Source organism: Doryrhamphus excisus, linkage group LG23, assembly GCF_037039965.1.
Source record: "Doryrhamphus excisus strain RoL-2023G ecotype Guam linkage group LG23, RoL_Dexc_Guam_v1.1, whole genome shotgun sequence".
NCBI lineage: Eukaryota > Metazoa > Chordata > Actinopteri > Syngnathiformes > Syngnathidae > Doryrhamphus > Doryrhamphus excisus.
The window spans coordinates 4,875,088-4,899,708 of NC_136379.1; the positions used below are offsets into that span (position 1 = coordinate 4,875,088).

The window sequence follows — 24,621 nt, forward strand, 5'->3', positions numbered from 1 at the left end:
AGCAAAGCAAACCCAGCCAATACAAGCACTGCTGTATTTAAGGGAGGGCAGGAAGGCCGATGTGAAAGACATGGTGTGTGTGTGAGTGTGTGTGTGTGCATGCATGTGTGTGTTTGAATCCAAGCAAGCAAAACTGGGGAGGAGCTAACCCGAACCAAAACTCATCTTTTGTCTACTAAAGCGCAAGGAAAGAAAAAAAAAAGAGTTATGCAATTACAAGGCTGTTGCAAGAGAGGACAAACTTGTTTCTGATACTTTCTTTAAAAGGACACCGTTTTAGACTACTGAAGGGATTTTTTTAAAAACAAAAATTAGTCCGAAAATTTCTTAACTCTTGCTTTTTAATAAACAACTGTGTCTTAATTAAATATTTTCATGACAAGAACTGGAATGTGTTTGAATAACCAAACCGGCTTTTTTAGTTAGACAGAGACACACACTACACTACACTACACTACACTACACTACACTACACTACACACTTTCAGCATTTCAGTATGTGGAATCAAACTATGGAATGGATTGAGTAAGACCCTCAAACAATGCACAACGATGAGCCAATTCAAGAAACAATACAAGCAGTTGATGTTTGCTAAATACAAGGATGAAGAGTCTTGAACCAGTCATGATGTGCTATACATATCACTATATTGACACTTACTATGGTACCTATTATGGCATTGGATGCTCATATCACCTCCTACTTTGGTATGTGACAAAAATTAAAATAAAAAAAAAACAAAAAAAAACTTAAACCAAATTAGGAAAGCAGGAAGTGAACAAATGTAATGTAAATCTATGGAGGGCTAGGATTTAATAAGCTTTGCTTCTTCCTACTCCTTTTGGACATGTGGAACTGTGAACTGATTATGTGATGCATTCAATTGTAATCTGATGCATGTTCAAATTAAATAAAATCATTACCATTACCATTACACAGTAGCATGTGTATTGTAAATAATCCCCTTTTGTGATCACATAACAAGCCTTTATTACTAGCCTACAAGGCCAAAGTGCAAAATTCCATGTTTTCATTATAAATGCATGTTATCCAGTAGGGCTTCAACAACTAATCAATAAAATCAATAATTAGTGTTGGAAATGAACTTCATTATCGATTTGTTGTGTCACGCTATTCATGTGTCACTTATACCACATCACAGGGACATTTACTTCTCTTGCGGAGCTTTGTCATTCATTCATTCATTCATTCATTTTCTTCATGGTGGCCAGCCAATCACAGGGCGCATATAGACAAACAACCATTCACACTCACATTCATACCTATGGACAATTTGAAAAAAAAAAAAGTTTGTTTCTACCTTTTTCCGTTCTTTAGTAATCAGCAGTAAAACATAGGTAAGATTTAGGAAAATATCAGTTCCCAATAAAAAAAGAGATTTTTTTGAAAAACTTTCAGTTTGACACTGTTTTTTGCTTTTGCAACAGTTCAAATATTTAAATAACTAAATAAGGGGTGTTGGAGCCTATCCCAGCTGTCTTTGGGCAAGAGGCGGGGTACACCCTGGACTGGTGGCCAGCCAATCACAGGGCACATATAGACAAACAACCATTCACACTCACATTCATACCTATGGACAATTTGGAGTCGCCAATTAACCTAGCATGTTTTTGGAACGTGGGAGGAAACCGGAGTACCTGGAGAAAACCCACGCATGCATGGGGAGAACATGCAAACTCCACACAGAGATGGCCGAGGGTGGGATTGAACCCTGGTCTCGACAAAAAGATGAATTATAAGTTTTTGTATTGTCAATTTACATTTAAAGGCTAAATTATACATAAACTGTAGAACAATAAACTGTAGCTACATGGTACGGCTGTATTGAACGCATACAGCTCGTTTGAACATGTTTTTTCTGGTCACATGACTCTCCTTCACTTTTGACCACTTGTCAACTCAACGAGGAGTGCCCTGAAATGCCCCTCGAGCAGCCCCACACCCCCAACTTCCTAACTAGTTAAACAGCTCGGATCTCTCAGATCACATCTTCACTGCTTGTTTCGACAGGTCAAAGGTCAGCAAAGGTCACATTCTATTTAGTAATTGCTCACTAAGATCATAATGGCTGAATCCACACCACATGGTTAAGTGATGGTCCTGTTGGGATGTCCAACATGGTGGTGAGGGAAGACCAAAACACAATAACACTCACGTAAATCCAGCCATCCATTTTCTTCCACTTATCCGACCTCTTTAAGTCCAGTCAGTGGGGACACCGAGGCATTCCCAGACAAGCCGCCGTGAAACATAATCTCTTCAGCGTGTCCTTGGTCTACCCAGGGGGCCTTCTCCCGATTGGGCTTGTCTCGAACACCTCACCAGGAAGGCCTCGACTGGCTCCTCTTGATATGAAAGCGTAGCGACTGTACGCTGAGTTCCAATTCTTTTCTCCAAGGGTGGGGGGGGGGGGGGGGGGGCAGACACCAAGTGGAGGAAGTTCCTTTTGGCTGTGCACTTGCAGGTTTTTGGTTTGTCTGTAACAATTGCTGATATTCTCATCTTGCAGACGGACGGTTACCACAGGGGAACAATAAAGATGCAAAACTATTTATTATATTACTAGTAATGGTAATGGTAATGGTTTTATTTCATTTGAACATGCATCAGATTACAATTGAATGCATCACATAATCAGTTCACAGTTCCACATGTCCAAAAGGAGTAGGAAGAAGCAAAGCTTATTAAATCCTACCCCACCATCTGGTACTTTTACAATCAGTAACTGTTACATTTGTTCACTTCCTGCTTTCTTAATATAGTTTAAGGTTTTTTTAAAATTAAAATTAAAATTAAAATTAAAATTAAAATTAAAATTAAAATTAAAATTAAAATTAAAATTAAAATTAAAATTAAAATTAAAATTAAAATTAAAATTAAAATTAAAATTAAAATTAAAATTAAAATTAAAATTTTTGTACCATAGCGAAGTAGGAGGTGATATGAGCATCCAATGCCATAATGGGTACCATAGTAAGTGTCAATATAGTGATATGTATAGCACATCATGACTGGTTCAAGACTCTTCATCCTTGTATTTAGCAAACATCAACTGCTTGTATTGTTTCTTGAATTGGCTCATCGTTGTGCATTGTTTGAGGGTCTTACTCAATCCATCCCATAGTTTGATTCCACATACTGAAATGCTATGGCTAGCATAACGTAGTCCTAGCATAGAAGTGTTTCAAATGTACTTCTTCCCTGAGATCATATTTCTCCTCTCTTGTAGAGAAGTATTGGATGACATTTTTAGCTAATTGGTTATTTTTAGCCTTATGCATTATTTTAGCTGTTTGAAGATGAACTATATCAGCAAGTTGAAGTATTTGTGATTTTAGAAATAAGGAGTTAGTATGTTCTCTGTAGGCGGCATTATGAATTATCCTTACTGACCTTTTTGCAGTACATTTAGCGAGTGAAGATTGCTTTTATAGTTATTAGCCCATATTTCCACACAATAAGTAAGATATGGTAGAACCAGAGAGCAATAAAGAGTGTGGAGTGATTTCTGATTGAGAACACATTTTGCTTTTTTTCAATATTGAAATATTTCTGGCCACCTTATGTTGTATATTTGTAATATGAGGTTTCCAGCTCATATTTTCATCATTTGTGATCCCCAGAAATGTATTTTCCTTCACCCTTTCAATGTCTACACCGTCTATTTGTATTTGCTGGTGCGTAGTGGGTTTGTTAAATGATTACAAATTTTAATCAAATTAATTGCAGTTTTCCACCTCATTAAACATGATTAATCACCATTTGCTATGTGTGAAATATACCCACATAGACAGATAACAGACAATAATTTGCTAACTTTAGGCTTACTATGTGGGATATGTCTATGATGACTTAATAAGAAGGTCCATTATACGGCCTTTTATTGTTTTTTTACATGTCTAAAGGCAAATACACACATGGTATGATGTAGGGAGGTACATCTAGGACAACCATGGCACTTTCTAAACTTGAGGGCCTCTTGCTCGGTGCTAGCATGGTAGCTGTTAGCATGTTAGCATTTAAGCTAATTTACTAATGTCTACAGGCAAATACACACATGGCATGATGTAGGGATGTTATAGGACAACCTTCGCACTTTTTAACTTGAGGCTCTCTTGCTAGGTGCTAGCATGACAACTGTTAGCATGTTAGCATTTTAGCTAATTAACTCATGTCTAAAGGCAAATACACACATGGCATGATGTAGGGAGGTTATAGGACAACCTTGGCACTTTCTAACCTTGAGGCTCTCTTGCTAGGTGCTATCATGATGACTGCTAGCAAGTTAGCATTTTAGCCAATTTACTCATGTCTAAAGGGAAATACACACATGGTATGATGCAGGGAGGTTATAGGACAACCTTGGCACTTTCTAAACTTGAGGGCCTCTTCCTAGGTGCTAGCATGGTAGCCGTTAGCATGTTAGCATTTTAGCTAATTTACTAATGTCTAAAGACAAATACACACATGGTATGATGTAGGGAGGTCATAGGACAACCTTGGCACTTTCTGACCTTGAGACTGTCTTGGTAGGTGCTAGCATGATGACTGTTAGCATTTTAGCATTTTAGCTAATTTACTCATGTCTAAAGGCAAATACACAGATGGCATGATGTGGGGACACTATGGGACTGCCCCAAACTTTTCGGAACCTGAGGCTGTCTTGCTAGGTGCCAGCATGGTAGCCGTTAGCATGTTAGCATTTAAGCTAATTTACTCATGTCTAAAGGCAAACAGACACATGGCATGATGTGGGGACACTATGGGACTGCATCAACCGTTGGCACACCGGGCCCGAGGTTCACAGCACAGGTGGCAAGCCCATCAAAATTTCCGCGGGAATTTTCTTATATTGAATTTGATAATATTATTACAGTGTTATGTAAATGTGGATAAACTAGCGCATTTATTAAATGTGTATTAATGTGCATGTTTCATGTACTCCACATCCTCCAGCCTCTCTGTTTGTGCCCACTGCAGTCATTCCTCCTCCATCCTCACCTATACGCGCCCCTCCCCCTTCCCCTCTTGTGTGTCTCTTTCACAGTTTCCCCCCCATCTGTGGATGCCTCACTATCTCTCCACACATTGCGTCTCCCCTAGCAAGTGGCACTGAGGCAAGTATTTGTGAGAAACACACCTTCAGCCATTGCGGCCTGGTTGCAAACCATGCATGGCTCCATGATGAAGGATACGCACGGCGATGCAAATTGGTCCTATCAAAAATGCCCTAAGGCAGGATGTAATTCTGTGTCCCAATTCCAATTTGGTTCTTTACACTTTCATTACTCAGTTAAGCTCAGTTTTCCTCACCTCTTCTATCAGGCTGCTCCTTTAAGCTCTACTATCAGTCCATCCAGTCCAAGGGTCATATATTATTAGTACCTGCAGTGTATGGTGTCTGCCACTCTCCTTTAGCAGACTCAAATCTCATTTTCGCTACAATCTGCTCTCTCTCATTCGCAGCGGCTGCAGCTGCCTGTCAGTATCCATCAAGCAAAGAGTATGCGTGTGCGTTTTCAGAGCTTACACGGCTGCTGTGGACGTAGATTGCTTAGAGCTGCGGTTTGTCTATATGAGCTCACTGTATATGATCATTCCATCCAATACAAGAGCTCTATCGAAAATTATGGTAATGGTAATGGTTTTATTTCATTTGAACGTGCATCAGTTCACAGTTCCACATGTCCAAAAGGAGCAGGAAGAAGCAAAGCTTATTAAATCCTACCCCTCCATCCGGTACTTTTACAATGAGTAATTGTTACATTTGTTCACTTCCTGCTTTCCATATTAGAGTTTTTTTGATTTTTTAATTTTTTAAAAAGTACAAGGTGATATGACCATACAATTAAGTCGAATACTGCAGGAGACAATGTTGACATTGTTATTATGCATCTTGTTTAACATTTAGCCAATGCAAAATGTAAATTCAATACAAAACTATCCCGTTCATAACAAGTGATGACAGTGTTTGACTTTATTATGCTCATTTTTCCACCCTTTTAATTGTATTATGGACTAGTTCTTCCAGAATCTGCACATATTCAGCAGTATTTCTTTATTTAGTAAATAAAAAAATTAAATGGCGATTTACAGTATCTTTTTAAAATGTTGTCATTTAACATTGGATCTTGAATGAGATCAGGAAGTGGAGACTGTGCAGTCCGAACTTTCTCAAGAAAAGAGGTTACTTCAAGATGTCTCTCAATGGTAAGTAGCTTTAGCATTTTTTTTCGACAGCATAGGTAACATGTAATGTGTTTTTTGTAGCACTACCATTCATTCATTCATTTTCTACCGCTTATCGTCATGACGGTCGTAGGGGTGCTGGAGCCTATCCCAGCTGTGCTCAGGCAAGAGGGGTACACCCTGGACTGGTCACCAGCCAATCACAGAGTCGCCAATTAACCTAGCATATTTGTGGAATGTGGGAGGAAACCCACGCATGCACTGGGAAAACATGCAAACTCCACACAGAGATGGCTGAGGGTGGAATTGAACTCGGGTCTCCTAGTTGTGAGTTCTGCATGCTAACCACTCGCAGCCCACTGCACTACCAGTATGTAAAAAACTTGGGTGCAACTATTTGCAACCCCGCTTCCTCTATGCTATAATACTACACAGACAAGCGCTTTTCCCCCATGAATTACACAAAATAAACACAGTTAGGACAATGATAAGGGCGGCACGGCGGTCTAGTGGTTAGCACGCAGACCTCACAGCTAGGAGACCAGTGTTCAATTCCACCCTCGGCCATCTTTGTGTGGAGTTTGCATGTTCTCCCCGTGCATGCGTGGGTTTTCTCCAGGTATTTTTCTCCAAATTGTCCATAGGTATGAATGTGAGTGTGAATGGTTGTTTGTCTATATGTGCGCTGTGATAAATGATAAATGATAATGATAAATTGTTACTTACTGCTTGCTCTTCTGACTTGTCCACACAACTAAGTAACGTTGGAAAGGCGTAGGGCTTCAGCAAGCATGTTCACAAACCAGTCCAGTGTGAAATGCCGTTGACTGATTAAAATGCTTTTTTTTTTTTGCATTTTTAGGGAATCAGGATCTCCAACCACTTGTGATGATGGCGTCTTTAGGAATTGTAAACAAATGTGGTGTTTGTATTGACTTTTTATTTTTATTTTCAAATTTACCACACATTAGGTACATTTGGACAGTATCGGTTTAAAATCGGTATTGTCGATACCAACCTGAATTTTACTCAGAATCAGTTGGAATCAGTGGTACCCAACATCTTTATCCACATATGGGAAAAAATGAAGGATGCAGGGGCCACTTAGATACATTTGATACATCAAAGATGGTCCCTTGGTTTTGGTATTTGGACATTCAAATTGTTTATAGTTTGAATTATCTGCTGTTTTGTTAAAATTGGTTCTTTTGTTTACGTGGTTGCACAGCATGTGTATATTGATGCATGCATTGCGTAGTAGCATTACCATAGCTGCACAGAATTAAAAGGTTAAAAAAGCGTATTTTTCTTTACTTTATAACCTTACGGTTGTTTCAATTTTGGGGCACAATTGGGTAGCCAAGGAGTTAAATTTAAATGAGGTCTGATGTTCTTTGTACATAGTGATATGAGTGTTTTTTTTTTTTATTAATGTGTTTCAAATGCCAAATCCTTTGAAATAGGTCTTCAAGCTGTGCTTGAGGGCTGACAAGCAGCTTGTTCAATATGTAAGATTGAGGGCAGAATGCATCATCAAAGATTCACATTCTCACTGCCAACTTGGCAAACTATAATAACCATTCACACTCAACACAACACTGACACATAGTTAACATAACACGACACAAAGCTGAGCTTTAAACACTGTCACCGCTATCAATTATACACACACACATAAAATACACATAAGTAAAACTCAGGAAGTACGCCGGCCAAAGAATACATCACAAACCTTGCATCACCTTCCTCTCCCTCTGCGTTGTTTCCACTTTGTTCCAGAGATGGGCGGTATACAACCCTTGCGTGTGTCGGCCAATCAGCGCAGTGCCACGCTGGATAGCAGCCAATGGAAACAGGAAGATAAAGAGGTGGGCGTAGCTGCAAGTACAGCATGGTAGGCTGCGTTCTTGACTGATTTGACTGCTTGGGCTCTCAGTGAGATGTTTAAATGGTGACATTACTCAAATGTCTTATGAATTTAATTCATTTTTATGTTATCCAATAAGACATCTCTACAATTTTGCAGATTCAGAAATTAAACAAGGTATTAAACCAGGGGTCTCAAACTCAATTTACTTGGGGGCCACTGGAGCTCAGGTCTGGGTGAAACTGGGCAGCATCAGGTTTTCAAAAAAACCCCCCAAAAACGCATTTATTAAAAACAAAAAAAAACAAACTTTGCCTTGGTTCGAATTTTCTACAAGAAAAGTTCTGATAAAACATTCCACTGTTCTCAAATATCTCACTTTTTATTTTTCTACACAAAATAAGATGAAAAATAAATAAACAAATCAAGAATAAAGAAAATCAATCAATCAGTAATAAATAAATAAATATAATAATAACAATAAACCGGCAAATAATAAAAACTTAAGAACAAATTATTTTTTTCAGATTAAAATGAACAAAGCATTATTAGAGCCCTGTAGACATGACAAAACACGACTATAGTCACATTTATACTCTTTTTATTTACAACATATTGCGCAACTGCAGGGTCTTGAGACACATGCTAACTTGCAAACTAGAGAGCTAGCGACCTAAACGGTAGCCTTCAAGTTATTTCCTTTAAACTTAAATAGCCAAAAACTTACCACTTCCACACGGATAGGGAGGATAACTATTAACAGTTATTTAACCTTTAACATGAACATGAATCAAACGTAATCATTTTTTCTGGGTACATGATACCATACAGCATCCATATCAAACTTGCGCGGGCCGCACTAACATTAAACTTTCATATCAAGGCGGGGGCCTCAAACTAGTGTCCTGCGGGCCACATTTGGCCCACGGGCCGCGTGTTTGAGACCCCTTTCTTTTTTTTAAACAATTATTGGCATGTTTTAATGTGAACACAGAGCTGTTTTATAAGAATTTAATTTTTGCTTTCGTTACTAAGTCCTGTACTACAAAGGGGGATTTCTTCTTTCCCAGGGTAACTGTGTATATGTAGTACTACGGAGCTGGCTAACTTCTCCGAAGGATATTTCCAGTACAGATACTAATACTTTTTACTTACTGCAGGAGATGGTCATAATAGGGTTGTTGAAGGACTGTTATGCCTCTAGACCCCCAAATATTGTCTCGTTCCATCAGAAGAGTGACAACTAATGATGTGAAATGTCTGTTGCAATTTGTGATAATTTATTTGATGTAAAGTGCGTTATAAATTACATTTATTATTATTATTATTATTATTATTATTATTATTATTATTATTATTATTATTATTATTATTATTATTATTATTATTATTATTATTATTATTATTATTATTATTATTATTATTATTATTATAGACAGACAAGAAGAGCTACCTCAACTCAAACTGTAACTAACAGATTTTTGACAATAAAACTAATGTAAAACATGAACCAGAAAAATCCAAAAACTTCACTACATAAATAGAATAACTTATTTTCTAAATGTATGTTGAAATGCGTTTATTTATTTAACAGATAAAAAATATTTTTTTAAATAAATGAAGAATAAATAAATCAAAATGTTCCCAGCATTTTTGGTCGATGCTGACACCATACCAGCAGATGTCGGTAGTGAGCAGTGAGGCCACGCTGACATGATAGAAAAAAAACACAAACAACTCCTTAAAAACCCACCAAACCAAGATGGCGGTGCAGGAGACAGCATCTCAACTATCCATGGCTCTCAAAGTCCAAGAATACCCCACCCTGAAGGTAAACACCGACCGCAACTCCGACGAAGTGGCCGCTTATCGCCTGTGGCGTCGGCCAAACCCGCGACGTTGCTGGCAGAAAGTGTGATTGTCAGTAATTTGGTCACGATCTTGACAGCGGATGCTAAAGCTAGCCGACCTAGCTTAGCCAACCACGTCCATTAAATGCTTGTCTTTCTCCCATCATGAGGACACATGTTGTAGTTTAGCTGGACATCCTGTGCTGGTTTACTAGCCTTTATGGCCGCGTTACGATTATTTATGCTGGCTGTTGCGTTTTGATGAATTCACGGCCACTTAGTTATTAAATTGTGTTTTTTGAAATGACATGTCAATCTTAACATGGCACACTGTGGTATTGTTGCTGGATTTGACGACGGTCCGTAGCTGCGTTGTTTGGCTTTTTGGCGTCACGGTGTTATCGTTTTGACTGTCAGCTGCAAGCATGATCCAAATGGAACACGAACCAGAACACTGGTCGACCATCCCCTCAGCGACGTCAGCAAAGTGACATGCAAGACGTGCTTTAGTTAGCTTAGCTTAGCATTCATGCATACTCATTCCTAGCGGCTGAACGGGAGATATTTTTTGGGGGGGGTTAGAACCCGTCCTCACTGTGCCACACAGCGGAGCAAATGTTCATCACAAAATGGCCAGCGAGAGAAAATGAGTGCAGCCCCGCTCTCTCTCGCCGCCTTCACCCATAATAACGAGCTGCGACACCGCCGCTGAAAGACGAACCAGCCTGGATCTCTCCCACTCTCAGCCCCCCTTTGCCTCGTCTGGAGCTTCTCGTCGTGAGTAGCAATACAAAGCTCACATGTTTAAAGTCAGCTTTTGGGGTGTGTGTGTGTGTGTGTGTTTTGAGGTGTCTTGGCTTAGCATGCTGCAGTCAGGGAATGATGATGATGATGGGATCCATTTTAAGTCTGCGTGGTTAGAAGTGGCACCAAATGGGGGTGGTGGGGGGGTGCCCACATCTGCAGATTGCATGTGTGCAGGAATGATGTCACAACTGCTTGTCTGCATTGCAACAAATACTGTTTCAGGTCCATTTTAAAATAGGATTTATTTTTGTCAGCTGTGTGTGGTAACACACACAAGCTGATGAACATACTGTACATGTAAGATATTGAAATACAGTCTAATTCCATTTATTTTGCCATTATGGGACTTATGGAGGTTAACCTCACCTTGGTCTAATATGTTGATTTGATTTATGTGATTTCTTTTCTACTACATTTGGTTGAAGGCTTTTATCATTCACCCTCTTTTGTCTTTTTTTGATCTCCAACCATAACAATGAAACATTTTTTTAAATGTTGTATGTTGTTTGAAATTTCTAATAAGCTTCAGACCTGACTGTTTTTTTTTTTTAGCAGAGCGAGGTTCACCCAGATAGTGCCTCAAGTAAGGTTTACAATTGAATATTAGAAGGAGAAGATACAAGCAACTGGAATGCTAGAGCTGGAGAGAATGTTCAGCCCACCAGCCAAGGTCTAGTAAGGTCCAAGCCATCTCTAAAGTGAACCCGAGTTACTTTACCTCATAAGCCTGCTATGGAGGTGGTCCCAATAATCAGTAAACACGCTGTTAACTGTTTGTTAGTCTATTAGTCTGATCTGGTTTTAACCAATCCTTAGCTATGGGACTGGGCATCTCAGCCAGGAGACAGAAAATATGACTCATAAATAAATGATTTATGTATGAATGCCTTTTCCCTTTCAACACATCATCTTTGAACAACTCCAACCTCTACAATATGACATTATATGGAGCATTTCAAAATCAATATTTATCTAAGAACGTAATATGGCAAAAAAAAGAAATAAAATTTGGAAGAAATCTATTGTCTTGAAGTCTTGAACAAACCTTTTCCCACGCTGAGTTATATATAAAATATGAAACTCACTTATTTGTTCATACAAGACACACAGATCGATACACAACACAGTGTGGATTAATTAAGCTCTGCACTGTTCATGTAGTGATGCATTCAGGCGCATGGTAAACCAACCAATTAATTAACGTTAATGTGTGCCTTTAAAGTAACAGCCCCGTTACTAATAGTGTTTTAGTGACATGGGCCAGCGCTACTGATTCTGATGGCCCTGGGTAGATTATATTAACATGGTAACATGGTAACAGGCCTTTTGATGGTGTACGCTGTGCTGGCCCTGATTTCACACCTTGGGGTCTTAAGTTCCTGAAGCCATCATAGAGAAAATGGTGTCCTTAATGAGCATTTTACATGAACACCATCACTGACTGACTAGTCCATATACGGTACTAACTCGTAAATACCTCCAGTTGCCCTTATTGTCATTATTCACAGACTATTGAGTTTGACATATTTTGCAAATCTGATTTGGTTCCTCAAGAAAATGTTCACGGAGAAAACCAGGGCATTCAAGAAAGAACACATGATCTTCATTTTGTTTGTGTTGCCAAACGTGTGTGCCAGCAACCAAATGTGTGAAATAGCCGGTGATACATTGGATTCAATTGTCAATGCATTTTTAGATTAATACTTAACAATACTTTATATGTATCATTGCGGTTTCCCACAATAAACCTTGAACACCCCTCTGCTGGTCGTTGTCTTGCAGGTGCCCTACGAGACTCTGAACAAACGCTTCCGAGCGGCCCAGAAGAACATCGACAGGGAGACGAGTCACGTCACCATGGTGGTCGCCGAGCTGGAGAAGACGCTCAGCAGCTTCCCTGTGGTCGACTCCGTGGTGTCCCTGCTGGATGGAGTGGTGGAGAAACTCAGCGCCCTGAAAAGAAAGGTAAAGCACACACTAAGTATACCTGACTATAAAAAAACCTGCCTGGTTATTAACACTGTTATTATTGCTAAATAAAATAATGCCATCAGGGGCGCTATGTCCCCACCCACTCACATTGTTTTGCAATCATTTTAATATGTTTGTTTTTTTTAATGGGTCCCACAGGCTGCTGAGTCCATCCAAGCGGAGGATGAGAGCGCCAAGCTGTGCAAGCGGCGCATCGAGCACCTGAAGGAGCACAGCAGCGACCAGCCAGCCTCCGTCAACTTGTGGAAGAAGAAGCGCATGGACCGCATGATGGTGGAGCATCTGCTTCGCTGCGGATACTACAACACTGCCGTCAAGCTGGCCAGACAGAGCGGCATCGAGGTGACTCCCGCTTGGCTCCTTCGCTGTCGTTCTGAGAAGCACACAGTGACTTCACGGGCTGTTGAATATATATATATATATATCTACTCTCCTTTTTCAGGATCTTGTCAACATTGAGATGTTCCTCACAGCAAAGGAAGTGGAGGAATCCCTGGAGAGGCAGGAGACAGCCACCTGCTTAGCCTGGTGCCATGATAACAAATCCCGCCTTCGCAAGATGAAGGTCTCTGTCATAATAATAGTGTAGCGGGAATAAAATGTTCTCACGTTAGTCGCCGTCGTCTGCTGTGAGCATTTACACTGTCTCTTTGTCTTTTCCACAGAGCTGTCTAGAGTTCAGTCTGAGGATCCAGGAGTTCATTGAGCTGATCCGGCAAAACAAACGAATGGATGCCGTCAGGTACCGTGAACGTTTACAAATACCACTTTAATGTCCGCATCACCACATACTAATTGGGTGTGCTTGTGTGCGTCAGACATGCAAGGAAACACTTCAGCCAAGCAGAAGGCGGGCAGCTGGATGAAGTTCGGCAGGTGATGGGCATGCTGGCCTTCCCCTCAGATACACACATCTCTCCATACAAGGTAACACAGCTGTCACTCAATGGGACAATAAAATGATGTCATCATGTGGGCGTTTCATTGGGAGTCTGGAAATTAAGTACATCGTTTAATACTAATACAGTGGTTCCCAAACATTTTTTTTTTTTTGCAGTGCCCCCCCCCTTTTTTTTGGCGATGCAATTATTTTCAACCCCTGAGTGCATTAGAGGTGGCTATGCTGTGCCGACGCCCACCACCTCAAAACTGTTAACCTAGGTGAAACCTCCATTAGTCTGACAAGTACACTGCTTTAATAACAGTACAGAATATCATAAAAGTGAGTACACAACTCATATTTATGCAAATATTTTATTATATCTTTTCATGGGACAACAATAAACAAGTCAAGAGTACAGCTTTAATTTAAATTTGCTGTCCCCTCAAAATAACTCAATACACAACCATTAATGTCTAAACCAATGGCAACATACGTGAGTACGCATCTGTATAAATTTGAGCCAAAATTTTTCATTTCAAATTTTCATGTCATTTGTGTTACAAGGGCTTAGGTGTGATTGGAGATCTGGTGTGTTACTTTCATACTGGTTGTTGGAAGTTCAGCATGGTATTTTAACTCTTGAGAATGCGAAATAAATAATTTTTGCTCTACATAAAGATTTAATATTTTTGCAGAAATTTGCAAAAAAAAAAAAACAACTCACATATTGTAAAATATTCTATGTTTAAGAGGAGTCACGTGACCTTTGGTAAAACAATTCCTTCCAAATGCAAAGTACACTGATTAACGTGTCACTCCCAGTGGTTGTTGAATCTTGTCTTTCGTTCCCCTTACTGTCCCAAAAGGATCTTTTGGATCCGGCACGCTGGAAGATGCTGATCCAACAGTTCCGATATGACAACTACAGACTGCACCAGCTGGGGAACAACTCTGTCTTCACCATCACGCTGCAGGCCGGCCTGTCTGCCATCAAGACGCCGTATCCTTCCATACTACGAAATCATTGTTGGGGCATCTTCTAGGACTACAATTGCTCTACAAATTATTGCTGATTAATAATATTGTCAACATTATTTTGAGACATTTTTTAATTAATATAATGATCCGGTTTCCTCCAACATTCCAAAAACATGCTAGGTTAATTGGCGACTCCAAATTGTCCATAGGTATGAATGTGAGTGTGAATGGTTGTTTGTCTATATGTGCCCTGTGATTGGCTGGCCACCAGTCCAGGGTGTACCCCGCCTCTCACCCTAAGACAGCTGGGATAGGCTCCAGCAGACGTAGCGTCTTCAGTTTTACAAGTGCAATCTGATGAAATTGGGTAAGCAGGCGGTTTTGTATGCGTTTCTTTTGTCAGAAGTTGTGATGGATACCAAAATAAGTGACCCCCCCCCTTAACCTCCATGATGCATTCAGTCAGTGCTACAAAGAGGACGGTACCTCCAAGAACCCCGACTGCCCCGTGTGCAGTAAATCCCTAAACAAGCTGGCCCAGCCTCTACCCATGGCTCACTGCGCCAACTCCAGGCTAGTGTGTAAGATCTCTGGAGAGGTCATGAACGAGAACAACCCCCCCATGATGCTGCCCAATGGTTATGTGTACGGCTACAATGTGAGTGCAGCGCAGACAACACGCCGTTTTCCGGATGTCCTTTTAAATACTTTGTTTTTTTTTTTATTCCTGTACCAGTCGCTGCTGTCCATCCGCCAAGACGACAAGGTGGTTTGTCCCAGAACCAAAGAAGTCTTCAACTTTTCACAGGCGGAGAAGGTCTACATCATGTGATGATGTCGGCGACACAACACCATTAGGATGCAAAAAGGCCCGTCGTCGCTCAGCTGATGTGATCCACTTATTTTCGCCTCTACCACACAAATACACCAGGAGACCCCCATTCTTGTGTCCTTCACCAAGACATGATGAACTCATTGGGACATTTTATTTCTCTGAGTCACAGGGTGCTTCCCTCGCAAGATCGGACGAGGCCAGACGGTCATCTTTTCACAGGCCTTTACTCTCAACGCTAGACTCCTGGAAGTAGATGTTCAAATTCAGTACAGCCGATGAATACACTCTCTGAGCTCAACAAGACTAACTCCTCGCTGAGAGGACAGCTCATTTGGTAGCAACTGTGTGTGTGTGTGTGTGCGTGCGTGCGTGTGTTTGTGCGTGTGAGACGCAACCCCTCTGTGGCTGGATGGAGATCCACATGCCTGTGTCGTTTGCCTTTCATCCCCCATCATCAGGACTGCAACAGGCTGGCTTTTGAAATGTAAATAGGAGGCAGGCTTTGTGGGGGAGGGAAAAGACTGCAGAGGCCAACCTCCTGAACAGCAGACTGAACAAGTCTTTTCTCTGCTATGAACCGGTGGTGGTTTAACTCCTTGTTTCTTACTAACTTGCTCATGAACGTCATGTTAATAATCTCTCGTCAGTATTCTCATGATGGTTGTCCTTGATGAATTTGAACCGGTGGTCTTCCTTTGCCTGGCTTAATAAGGTTTAATTTCACATGCTTATTTATTCCACTTTTCATGGGAATTACACCACACAGACTAAGGTACTAGGACACCAAAGTGAGGAGCAGTTTCCATTCTTCCAGGAAGACTTGAACAATATTTTGGGAGTGTGTCATGTGAGGTCACTGTGGCTCTTGTTCTTCCACACCAAACCCATCAAAGCATGCGTGTATGGACGTTGCTTTGGGCAGTGGGAACAGAAAAGACCCTTCCTCAAAGTGTTCCCACAAAATTCCTTAAGAATTAACCTTGAGAGGCTGATTTATCACAATTCCAAGATATGTCCCAATACTCTTGTCCATGTGGTGTGTGTGACATTCTAATTATTTCAATAAACATTTTAATTTGATGCTGTTTTTGAATAAAAGAACTGTCCATTTATTTTTTTTGCCCTTGTTAAAAAAAATAGAATAAACGATTGAGGTGATCAGAGGACCTTCAGTGTGAATTAATGCACAAAATGATCAAAGTATAAATAGTCACACTCTTAAATCCCCATACAAAGCCAGTGAGACTGAGAAGATTACGCTTATTCATGAATTTGTGTTCATTGACAAATGTTGCTGTCATTGAATGCGTTTGGACCGTCTAGTGTGTTTCTGTTCTTAGACTATAGGAAGATTGTTTCATGGTCAATATGCCTCATAAAGATTTTACCAGACTTTTGAATTTTGCTTGTGTGTGTCTTGTTTCCTTTTATCCACTCTTGATGGCTGAGGGTGTGATTCATACACCCCCGGCTTTACTCCCTTCACATAGAAATTTAAATGTGCCAGATTTCTCACCTGAAACTAAGGCTCCATTTGGGGAGGGTATATTTGTGACATCCACCATAGAGATGCAAATAAGTCCATTTAACTTTTATAATACAGCTTTTATTCTGCTAAGTGATAGGTGTCCTTTGGGTTTTCATTTTAGTATTGGTTACTTAAATATTTAAAATAAACCTAAAACAATAATATTTGAGGCAGGCACACTTGACTGAAAAACTAGCAAAAACAACTACTGTCTACTGTTAAATAATTAATGTCAGTTAATCCCTAAAAGTTAAAAACATTCTCCCGGATGTATCCCAATCAAGACTTTTAGAAAATTAACAGTATTTTTATGTCGTTTTGTGTTAATTCGTCATAAAGGCACGCTTTATAATTTTTTTTTTTTAAACACGCTGTCTCTTTAAATTAACAGCACCGGAAAAGGCATTCTGGACAATGAAGCTAGTCTGACGTCACGCGCGTGCCATATAAATCTAACTGCGTTACTGGCTCGTCCACCATTTTGGGATTCTATGGTTGCTCTTGCCTAGTCATTGCAATCTCATCGCTTCTCAAAGATGTCTGACCAGCTTTGTAAACTCTTCGTCGGAGGCCTCAACGTGGACACAGACGACGATGGCCTGCGTAAGCACTTCGAGCAGTACGGGGTTCTGACCGACTGCGTTGTGGTGGTGAACAAGCAGCTGCAGAGGTCTCGCTGCTTCGGCTTCGTCACCTACTCGACGCCGGAGGAGGCAGACGCAGCCATGAACGCTAGGCCGCACAACGTCGACGGCAACTCGGTTGAGGTGAAGCGGGCCATGTCGCGAGAAGACGCCAACAAGCCTGAGGCCCTCGCTAAGGTGAAGAAAATCTTTGTCGGTGGTCTGAAAGACGACATCGAAGAGGATCACCTGACCGAATATTTCTCTCAATATGGTCAAATCGAAAAGTCTGAAGTCATCTCTGAGAAAGATACCGGCAAGAAGAGAGGCTTCGGCTTTGTTTACTTCACCGACCACGACGCTGCCGACAAGGCTGTGGTAGTGAAGTTCCACACCATTAATGGACATAAGGTGGAGGTGAAGAAAGCCCTCACCAAGCAAGAGATGCAGGCGGCAAATAGATCCGGCATGGCGCCTCGAGGAAGGCCGGGCCGCGGCATGAGGGGAAGTCAAAATGGCTTCAGTGGCAGAGACTATGGCGGAAACTACAACTACGGAAATGGCGGAGGCTACAATGGCGGCGGCGGCGGAGGAGGAGGAGGGTATGGTGGCTATGGCGGACATTATGGTGGTGGCTACGGAGACCAAGGAAGCGGCTATGGTGGCGGAAACGGCTACAACGACTTTGGCTCCTATGGCCAACACGCCTCTGGCTACGGTCCCATGAAAGGAGGACCCTTCGGAGGTCAGAGGAACCCTGCCCCCTACACCCGGGGAGGTGGCGGCGGCGGCTACCCGAGAGGCGGCGGCTACTGCGGCTACTAGATCACCCCCCTGTATCGATTCCCTCCAGCCAGGATTTGGACGTCAAAAGTTAATCACTAAGGGGTGTCGTTTGTCATGGCGGACCCCGTAAACATAATGAAGACCTCAAAGCCCCGAACAGGTAGGAAGGTCACTTCCCGAAAGAAACCTGCCTAAAGTTAAACACAAGCAACTAGGACACTTACCATAAAATAAATTTATGTACCATTTCCCCTACAGCGTGTAGTCTACGTTTAAATAGATTTTTTATTTGCGTTCACCTATTGTTGAAGGGTTGTTTTGGTATGATTATTTTAATTACATTTTAAGCTTATTAGATACATGTTTGTTTTTTCTCCTGAATGAAGTTTGTGTTTTTTGAATATAAGCAGGTGATTTATTTTGTGTGGTTTTGTCAAAGGGCGGCTTATTTCATTATTCATCCCCAAAGATGGAGGCAACACAAGTTATTTCATCATGTGTTCCCAAATCACACTTAGCTTTAGTTACAGCTCCAGTTTCAACTTGTTATTACCCTTAATTTGTAGCGATATGCATATGTATGCTATGTACTTCCTTGTTCATGAAAACCTTATTACTGTTTCAAGACACTTCTGTATGTTTTTTTTTTAAATAAAACCTTACACCACATAGCTTAGTTTTACTTACTTATTCCTCAAGTTTATCCACAGGTCAGCTTGTAGTTACGAGGCTTCTTTCCCAAAGTTTATTGCCTTAAAGTCAGGTGGGTGAAAAGGTTACAGACGTCTGCCCACAGCCAATGCATGTAGGCTATCTAGGGTTTGACTTTTTTCATTATACAACTGTGATTTCTTTAATCATCTTTCTCTAGCACATGTGAACCCTCTTTTGTGGACACGTTTTATCTTTGCTTATTCCTTTTTGATTATTCCTACATTTAGGTGTTCTTACTCGTATTCCAGTAGGCTATCCCAGCCAAAATAGCCGTAGCAGTTTGTTTGTAGGCTACATCAGGACCCTGTTGATTACCTGGGGTCGATTGTGCTAGGAGTCTGAAATATCACTTTAGGATATCCACATCCAGCCAACTAGGTATGTAAATCAACCTGTCTTTACTCTGTGTTGGTCAACAATGTATAGACTTATCTTATCTTACTACATTAATCCTAGCTAATTTTTATTTATGTAAAAAACAATTGGGGGAGGGGGTGGCACTTAAATTTGGGTCTTAATGACTTTGGTGGAGGGGATCCAAATGTTCCACCATTTAAAATTAATTATTGGAACAAGTGGTGGTGTTTTGGAGTCTCCATGTTGGAAATTTTGATTTGTGCACAATCTCACATGTCTTGTCTTCCATTTCCTCCAGGTTGCTATGGTAACCTGGTCAGGAGAGCGGCACCCTGATGGTGATGTGGGTGTGCGGGTGCACATCCACAGGGGAGGACCCAGAAGGTGGTTGTCTTCTCCCCTCAGGTGAAGTCCCATTTCACTAAGGACCTGCCCCCGTTGGCTTCTAGATGGGGGTCATCTTGTTCCCTACTGGTGATGCTTGGTTGAGAGTGAACGTGCATGCAGACCCCAGTACCAGCAAGAGAGATTTTGTATCAAATATATTATGCTGTTTCCCACAGGACTGCAATCTACTTGGGGCTTTGGGAGTAGGCTCTAGAAGACGTTACGGATTTGCTTAACTGGCCACGATGGAAGTGCATATGTTTTTTTTTTGATTGTTGTGGGAGACAAAGTGCGTCAAACATGAATAGCAAAACAAATACGTTTACAATACAAAGGAATTTTTCTCAGGCTTTTTAGTTGCTAGCAAGGCCTTGATTAGGGCTGGAATCTCAGGGTATCTGACAATATTTTCATTATAGGTTGAAATACAAAAAAATGCATTTATTTTTGCAGCACAATTTAAACCATAATAGAAATGGCATCACAGTACAAATGGCAAACATTGAAAAATGACTCCCAACGTACCTGTAAATGGTTTTTGTTTTGGGTGTACCAAAAATATTTAGCGTCGGTCTGTCCCAGATGGTTCGACTCTGACTGAAACAATCCTGATTTTGTTTTCCCGCAAGAAATAAAGCACATTCAGACACCTCGAAATATCTATCCATCGATTTTCTATGCTGCTTATCCTTGCTAGGGTCGTGGGTGTGTTGGAGCCTATCTCTGCTGTCTTCAGGCAAGAGGCAGGGCATACTCTGGACTGGTCACAGGCCAATTGCAGGACACATGCTAACGTATATTTTTGGAATGGAGTACCCGGCGAAAACCCACATGTAAACATGAGACAGACGCTCAAGCGGAGAATAGAACCCAGGTTTTCCTGATGATCTGTGTGGCCTAGATTCTAACCACCCATTCACTGTGCAGCACCAAAAATATCAAAACACTTTCATAATTAGTTTGCATGCAGAAATAAAACTAGAAGTGCACTTTTACCTAGACTGTTGACAACTGTGAGGCGGCAAGATTCAGACAGACGCCGTTTTGTTGAATTAGTGTCTCTCCTTTTATCAAAATGCTGGCACATACAACTTGGACTGAATTGTGTGTTGTTTTGCAGCCTTGATACAACCACAGATGTGGTTAAACTGTTGGCAAAGAAATAACAGAGTTAAACACTGATGTCATGTAGCTGGGAGACAACTTCCTGTTTGGGTTAGTATGCTAATGGCATACTAACTGCGTTTTGAATAATATTTCACAAACACATTTGGAGTCAAGCAAATTAATGACAAGACGTGCTATGTTGTATGTTAATTGGAAAATGTATGCAAACTTAATTGGACATAATCCAAAAATAGGCTAACCGGATGGGTTTCGATCTATAGTAGTTGTGACATACCGGTACCGGCTGTTTATTTGAAGAATTTGTATTTTCATGGCAGTCTTGGGAGCAATCAGGCCAGAAAAAAAGTTGCTACATTTATAATTAGTCACATTTTTAATAAAATGTAGACGGGTCTAAGTGTAGCTACCAGATCACTAAGTAAACACTGATCCCTCCTGCAATATGTTCTTATTCTCTGACAAACCAGGTGCGTTAAGCAAGTTAGATGCCCTCTACTCTATGGACCACAAGCGCCGTTCAAGTCCCATTGTATGTTAATGAGAGCATATATTCACGTGGACTGCCACAAATAAACGTCTGGGAAATACTTCATGGCTCATTTAAGATTTTATTAATTATTTTCTCTGAGGCTGCACGGTGCAGTTTGATTCCCTGCTCTGTGGAGTTTGTATGTTCTCCCCGTGCATGCGTGGGTCTTCTCCGGGTACTCCGGTTTCCTCCCACATTCCAAAAACATGCTAGGTTAATTGGCGACTCCAAATTGTCCATAGGTATGAATGTGAGTGTGAATGGTTGTTTGTCTATATGTGCCCTGTGATTCGCTGGTGACCAGTCCAGGGTGTACCCCGCCTCTCGCCCAAAGACAGCTGGGTTAGGCTCCAGCATGCCCGCAACCCTCGTGAGGTTAAGCGGTAGAAAATTATGTCTGATTAGGAAGATATTTTTCTGAAAATGAATGAGCTCACTGATTTCACTGATCTCAGCATGTTTTAGTATTTGTGTCCAGGTAAAGTGGTGCTCCTTTTTTATACTTGGTTTTTCTGATGTTTTTATAGGTTTCCAGTGCTCATGGAGATCTGACCATCCTAACACATCCTATTTATAAATGGTCCAGTTTTTTTGGTTAAGTCAAATAAATATTTCTCAATGCAATATTCTTATGTTGATTTTTTACACAGGATTGTTGCCGGTGGCTATATTTTCATATTAACAGCTGTATGCCATACGTGAATAAATTGATGAGTTGCAGACTTTATTGACGTACATGTTGAAATACTGTGTTGGCAATAGGGAAAAGATGAGTATAAGTGATTTTTTAATCATTTTTGGTGTAAGAATTAGCTTTATACTACAATATCTACCAGACTTTAGAGCTTGGAAAAAATCAACAACCGGTTGTAAACTGCTGATTTAGCATAAAATATATGAAGGTTAATCAGCAGTTTTAAACAACTGCGTAGCTTTGTTGCTGCGTATGTGATGGAAAGTGAAATGCTTTAAGGTATGAAAAGTAATGGCGAGCTCAGATAGGCCAACGCATGGATTTCTATTTTTTAATGAGTACAATGTATGGATTATTTGATGCGCAATGATCGCCTGCACGTTTGAGTATTAGAAAGGCTCTGTCGGAATTGACTGAAAAACTAGTGCTGCACGGCGTTTTAAACGTATAAAACGTTTTGTTTTTCCCGACGAAACGTTCAGTATTTACACATTTCCCTCCATCTTTGTCCCGACGGAACGTTCAGTCGCTACCCATTTCCCTCCACGCGTGCGTTTCATTTTAGGATTTTCAGCGTTAAACGGAGTAGCATGAACGCTATTGGTTGGGCTGCCCATCGGAGGCGTTGGTTTTTGTTCAAGCTGACCAATCAGCGCTCACAACGTCGTATGAAAGGCAGCGAATCAAACGGCCCGCCCTGTGCGTTGTTCATTGAAGAAGGAGAGGGCCGCTCTGTCGCACCTTCCTCAGCACGAAACCAGTCATGGCGTCCAAACTTTGCAAGCTTTTTGTCGGAGGCCTAAACGTGGAGACTACAGACGATGGTCTCCGTGGCTACTTCGAGCAGTACGGGGTGCTCAGCGACTGCGTGGTGGTCATGAACCAGCTTCTGGGACGTTCCCGCTGCTTCGGTTTCATAACCTACTCGACGCCGGAGGAGGCCGACACAGCAATGGCGTCCAAGCCACATGTCGTTGACGGACACAACGTGGAGCTGAAAAGAGCAGTCGCTCGGGAGGACGCACACAACCCAGACATCTCGGCCAACGTCAAGAAAATCTTCGTCGGCGGCGTGAAGGACCACATTGAGTCCGAGAACCTGAGCGACTACTTCTCCCAGTTCGGCGTCGTGGAGAAGGCCGAGATAATCACCGACAAGCAGACCGGCCGGAAGCGTGGCTTCGGCTTTGTCTTCTTCGAGGACACCGACTCTGCCACCAAGGCGGCGCTGACCAAGTTCCACACCATCAACGGAAACAAGGTGGAGGTCAAGAAAGCAATGAGCAAGCAGGAGATGTCTACTACCGGCCGCGGCGGCGGAAGGGGTCGCGGAAGAGGGATGCAAAGCTTCGGCGGCGGTAGAGGCGGCGGCTTCGGTGGAGGAGGCTATGGCGGCGGCTATGGAGGCGGCTACGGGGGAGGCTATGGCGGCGGCTACAATGGCGGCGGCGGCGGCGGTTATGGAGGCGGCTACGGGGGTTACGAAGAGTACGACAATAGCATGGGTGGCGGATACAGCAACGGTGACTTTGGGGAGGGCTACGGACAGCAGCACTCCAGCTACGGTGCGATGAAGGGGGGCAACTACGCCTTCAGGAGCGCGGCCCCGTACACCAGAGGCGGCTACGGCAGGGGGGGCTACGGAGGCGGCTATTAGATTTCCCTCCACTTTTCATACAGCAGCCATGGGGGGAAACCAGCTTCCAGTGAACTTAAATACACACCAACATGGGTTGTCTGAGTTGAATTAAAGGGAGAGGTGCCCATCACCCATGCCGAATGAATGAGTCTGTCCCCGGGATCCCGACCACCCTCACCCGGACCCCCATCTGTCCTCTTATTCCTCTTTATGGACGTTACTACTAAGAATTGTGAATTATTGCAATGTAATTATGTTGTGGGGGGTACGTGCTCTGGACAAGTTTGTCACTGCTTTGTGAAGTCCATTTTTTTTGTCTCAGGGTAAGGGAAGTGATCGCTTGAATTTCCTGAACCTCGACATTTGTTTTTTTTTTTACTATGACAAAGATCTTTCTGCAGATATGTCACATTGTTTAATTAGAAACTGATTTTCCACTTTGCTTTCTCATTACATGTTTTGTTTAGATTAAAACTTGTTTTTTTCAAATGTTCAGCACACCCCTATGTTTGGTTTTATTAAAGTTTTTAATGTTCGGAAATCAACAATCCTGTCTTTCATTGTATGCATGCAACCTTGATGGCCATCAGGGGGCAGGAGCGTCGCTCATTGTCTGCTCGGCCTTGGGCCTACACTGGCAATTGTAGCATCGACTCGATACTGCCAATTCAATTGTACTTCCTTCTAATCTGATAACAAAACGTGTACATTTACACTAATCAATAGTGCACATTAACTTAATGCTTGTGCTTTATGATGAACCCCCAGTATCAAACCATATCACCAGTACATGGTTTTATGGGAAAAAATAAT

The 24,621-nt window shown here is 41.6% G+C and overlaps 2 protein-coding genes and 1 pseudogene across 5 annotated transcripts; all 3 read left to right on the plus strand.

Annotated features, from left to right (window-relative positions):
• Nucleotides 1–9,774: 9,774 nt before the first annotated feature.
• On the plus strand, nucleotides 9,775–16,815 carry maea (macrophage erythroblast attacher, E3 ubiquitin ligase). 2 transcript variants are annotated; one of them, XM_058064683.2, is made up of 9 exons: nucleotides 9,775–9,909; nucleotides 12,518–12,700; nucleotides 12,866–13,069; nucleotides 13,170–13,292; nucleotides 13,393–13,469; nucleotides 13,546–13,654; nucleotides 14,477–14,610; nucleotides 15,051–15,246; nucleotides 15,325–16,815. In XM_058064683.2, the coding sequence occupies exons 1-9, from the start codon at nucleotides 9,841–9,843 to the stop codon at nucleotides 15,418–15,420; spliced, it is 1,191 nt and encodes a 396-aa protein (XP_057920666.1). In that variant the 5' UTR covers nucleotides 9,775–9,840; the 3' UTR covers nucleotides 15,421–16,815. The 2 variants fall into 2 exon arrangements, with proteins under 2 accessions (XP_057920666.1, XP_057920667.1); XM_058064684.2 differs by lacking the exon at nucleotides 9,775–9,909 and adding an exon at nucleotides 10,282–10,705.
• A 579-nt stretch (nucleotides 16,816–17,394) lies between these two features.
• LOC131119063 (heterogeneous nuclear ribonucleoproteins A2/B1 pseudogene) lies at nucleotides 17,395–22,170 on the plus strand (annotated as a pseudogene). 2 transcript variants are annotated; one of them, XR_013625406.1, is made up of 3 exons: nucleotides 17,395–18,520; nucleotides 19,730–19,836; nucleotides 22,003–22,170. The product of XR_013625406.1 is annotated as a heterogeneous nuclear ribonucleoproteins A2/B1 pseudogene, transcript variant X2 (transcript). The 2 variants fall into 2 exon arrangements; XR_013625405.1 differs by lacking the exons at nucleotides 19,730–19,836; nucleotides 22,003–22,170 and having other exon boundaries at nucleotides 17,395–19,029.
• Nucleotides 22,171–22,854: 684 nt separating this feature from the next.
• On the plus strand, nucleotides 22,855–24,349 carry LOC131119090 (heterogeneous nuclear ribonucleoprotein A0-like). The gene has a single exon (XM_058064688.2). The coding sequence runs from the start codon at nucleotides 22,933–22,935 to the stop codon at nucleotides 23,824–23,826; it is 894 nt and encodes a 297-aa protein (XP_057920671.2). The 5' UTR covers nucleotides 22,855–22,932; the 3' UTR covers nucleotides 23,827–24,349.
• Nucleotides 24,350–24,621: the final 272 nt, after the last annotated feature.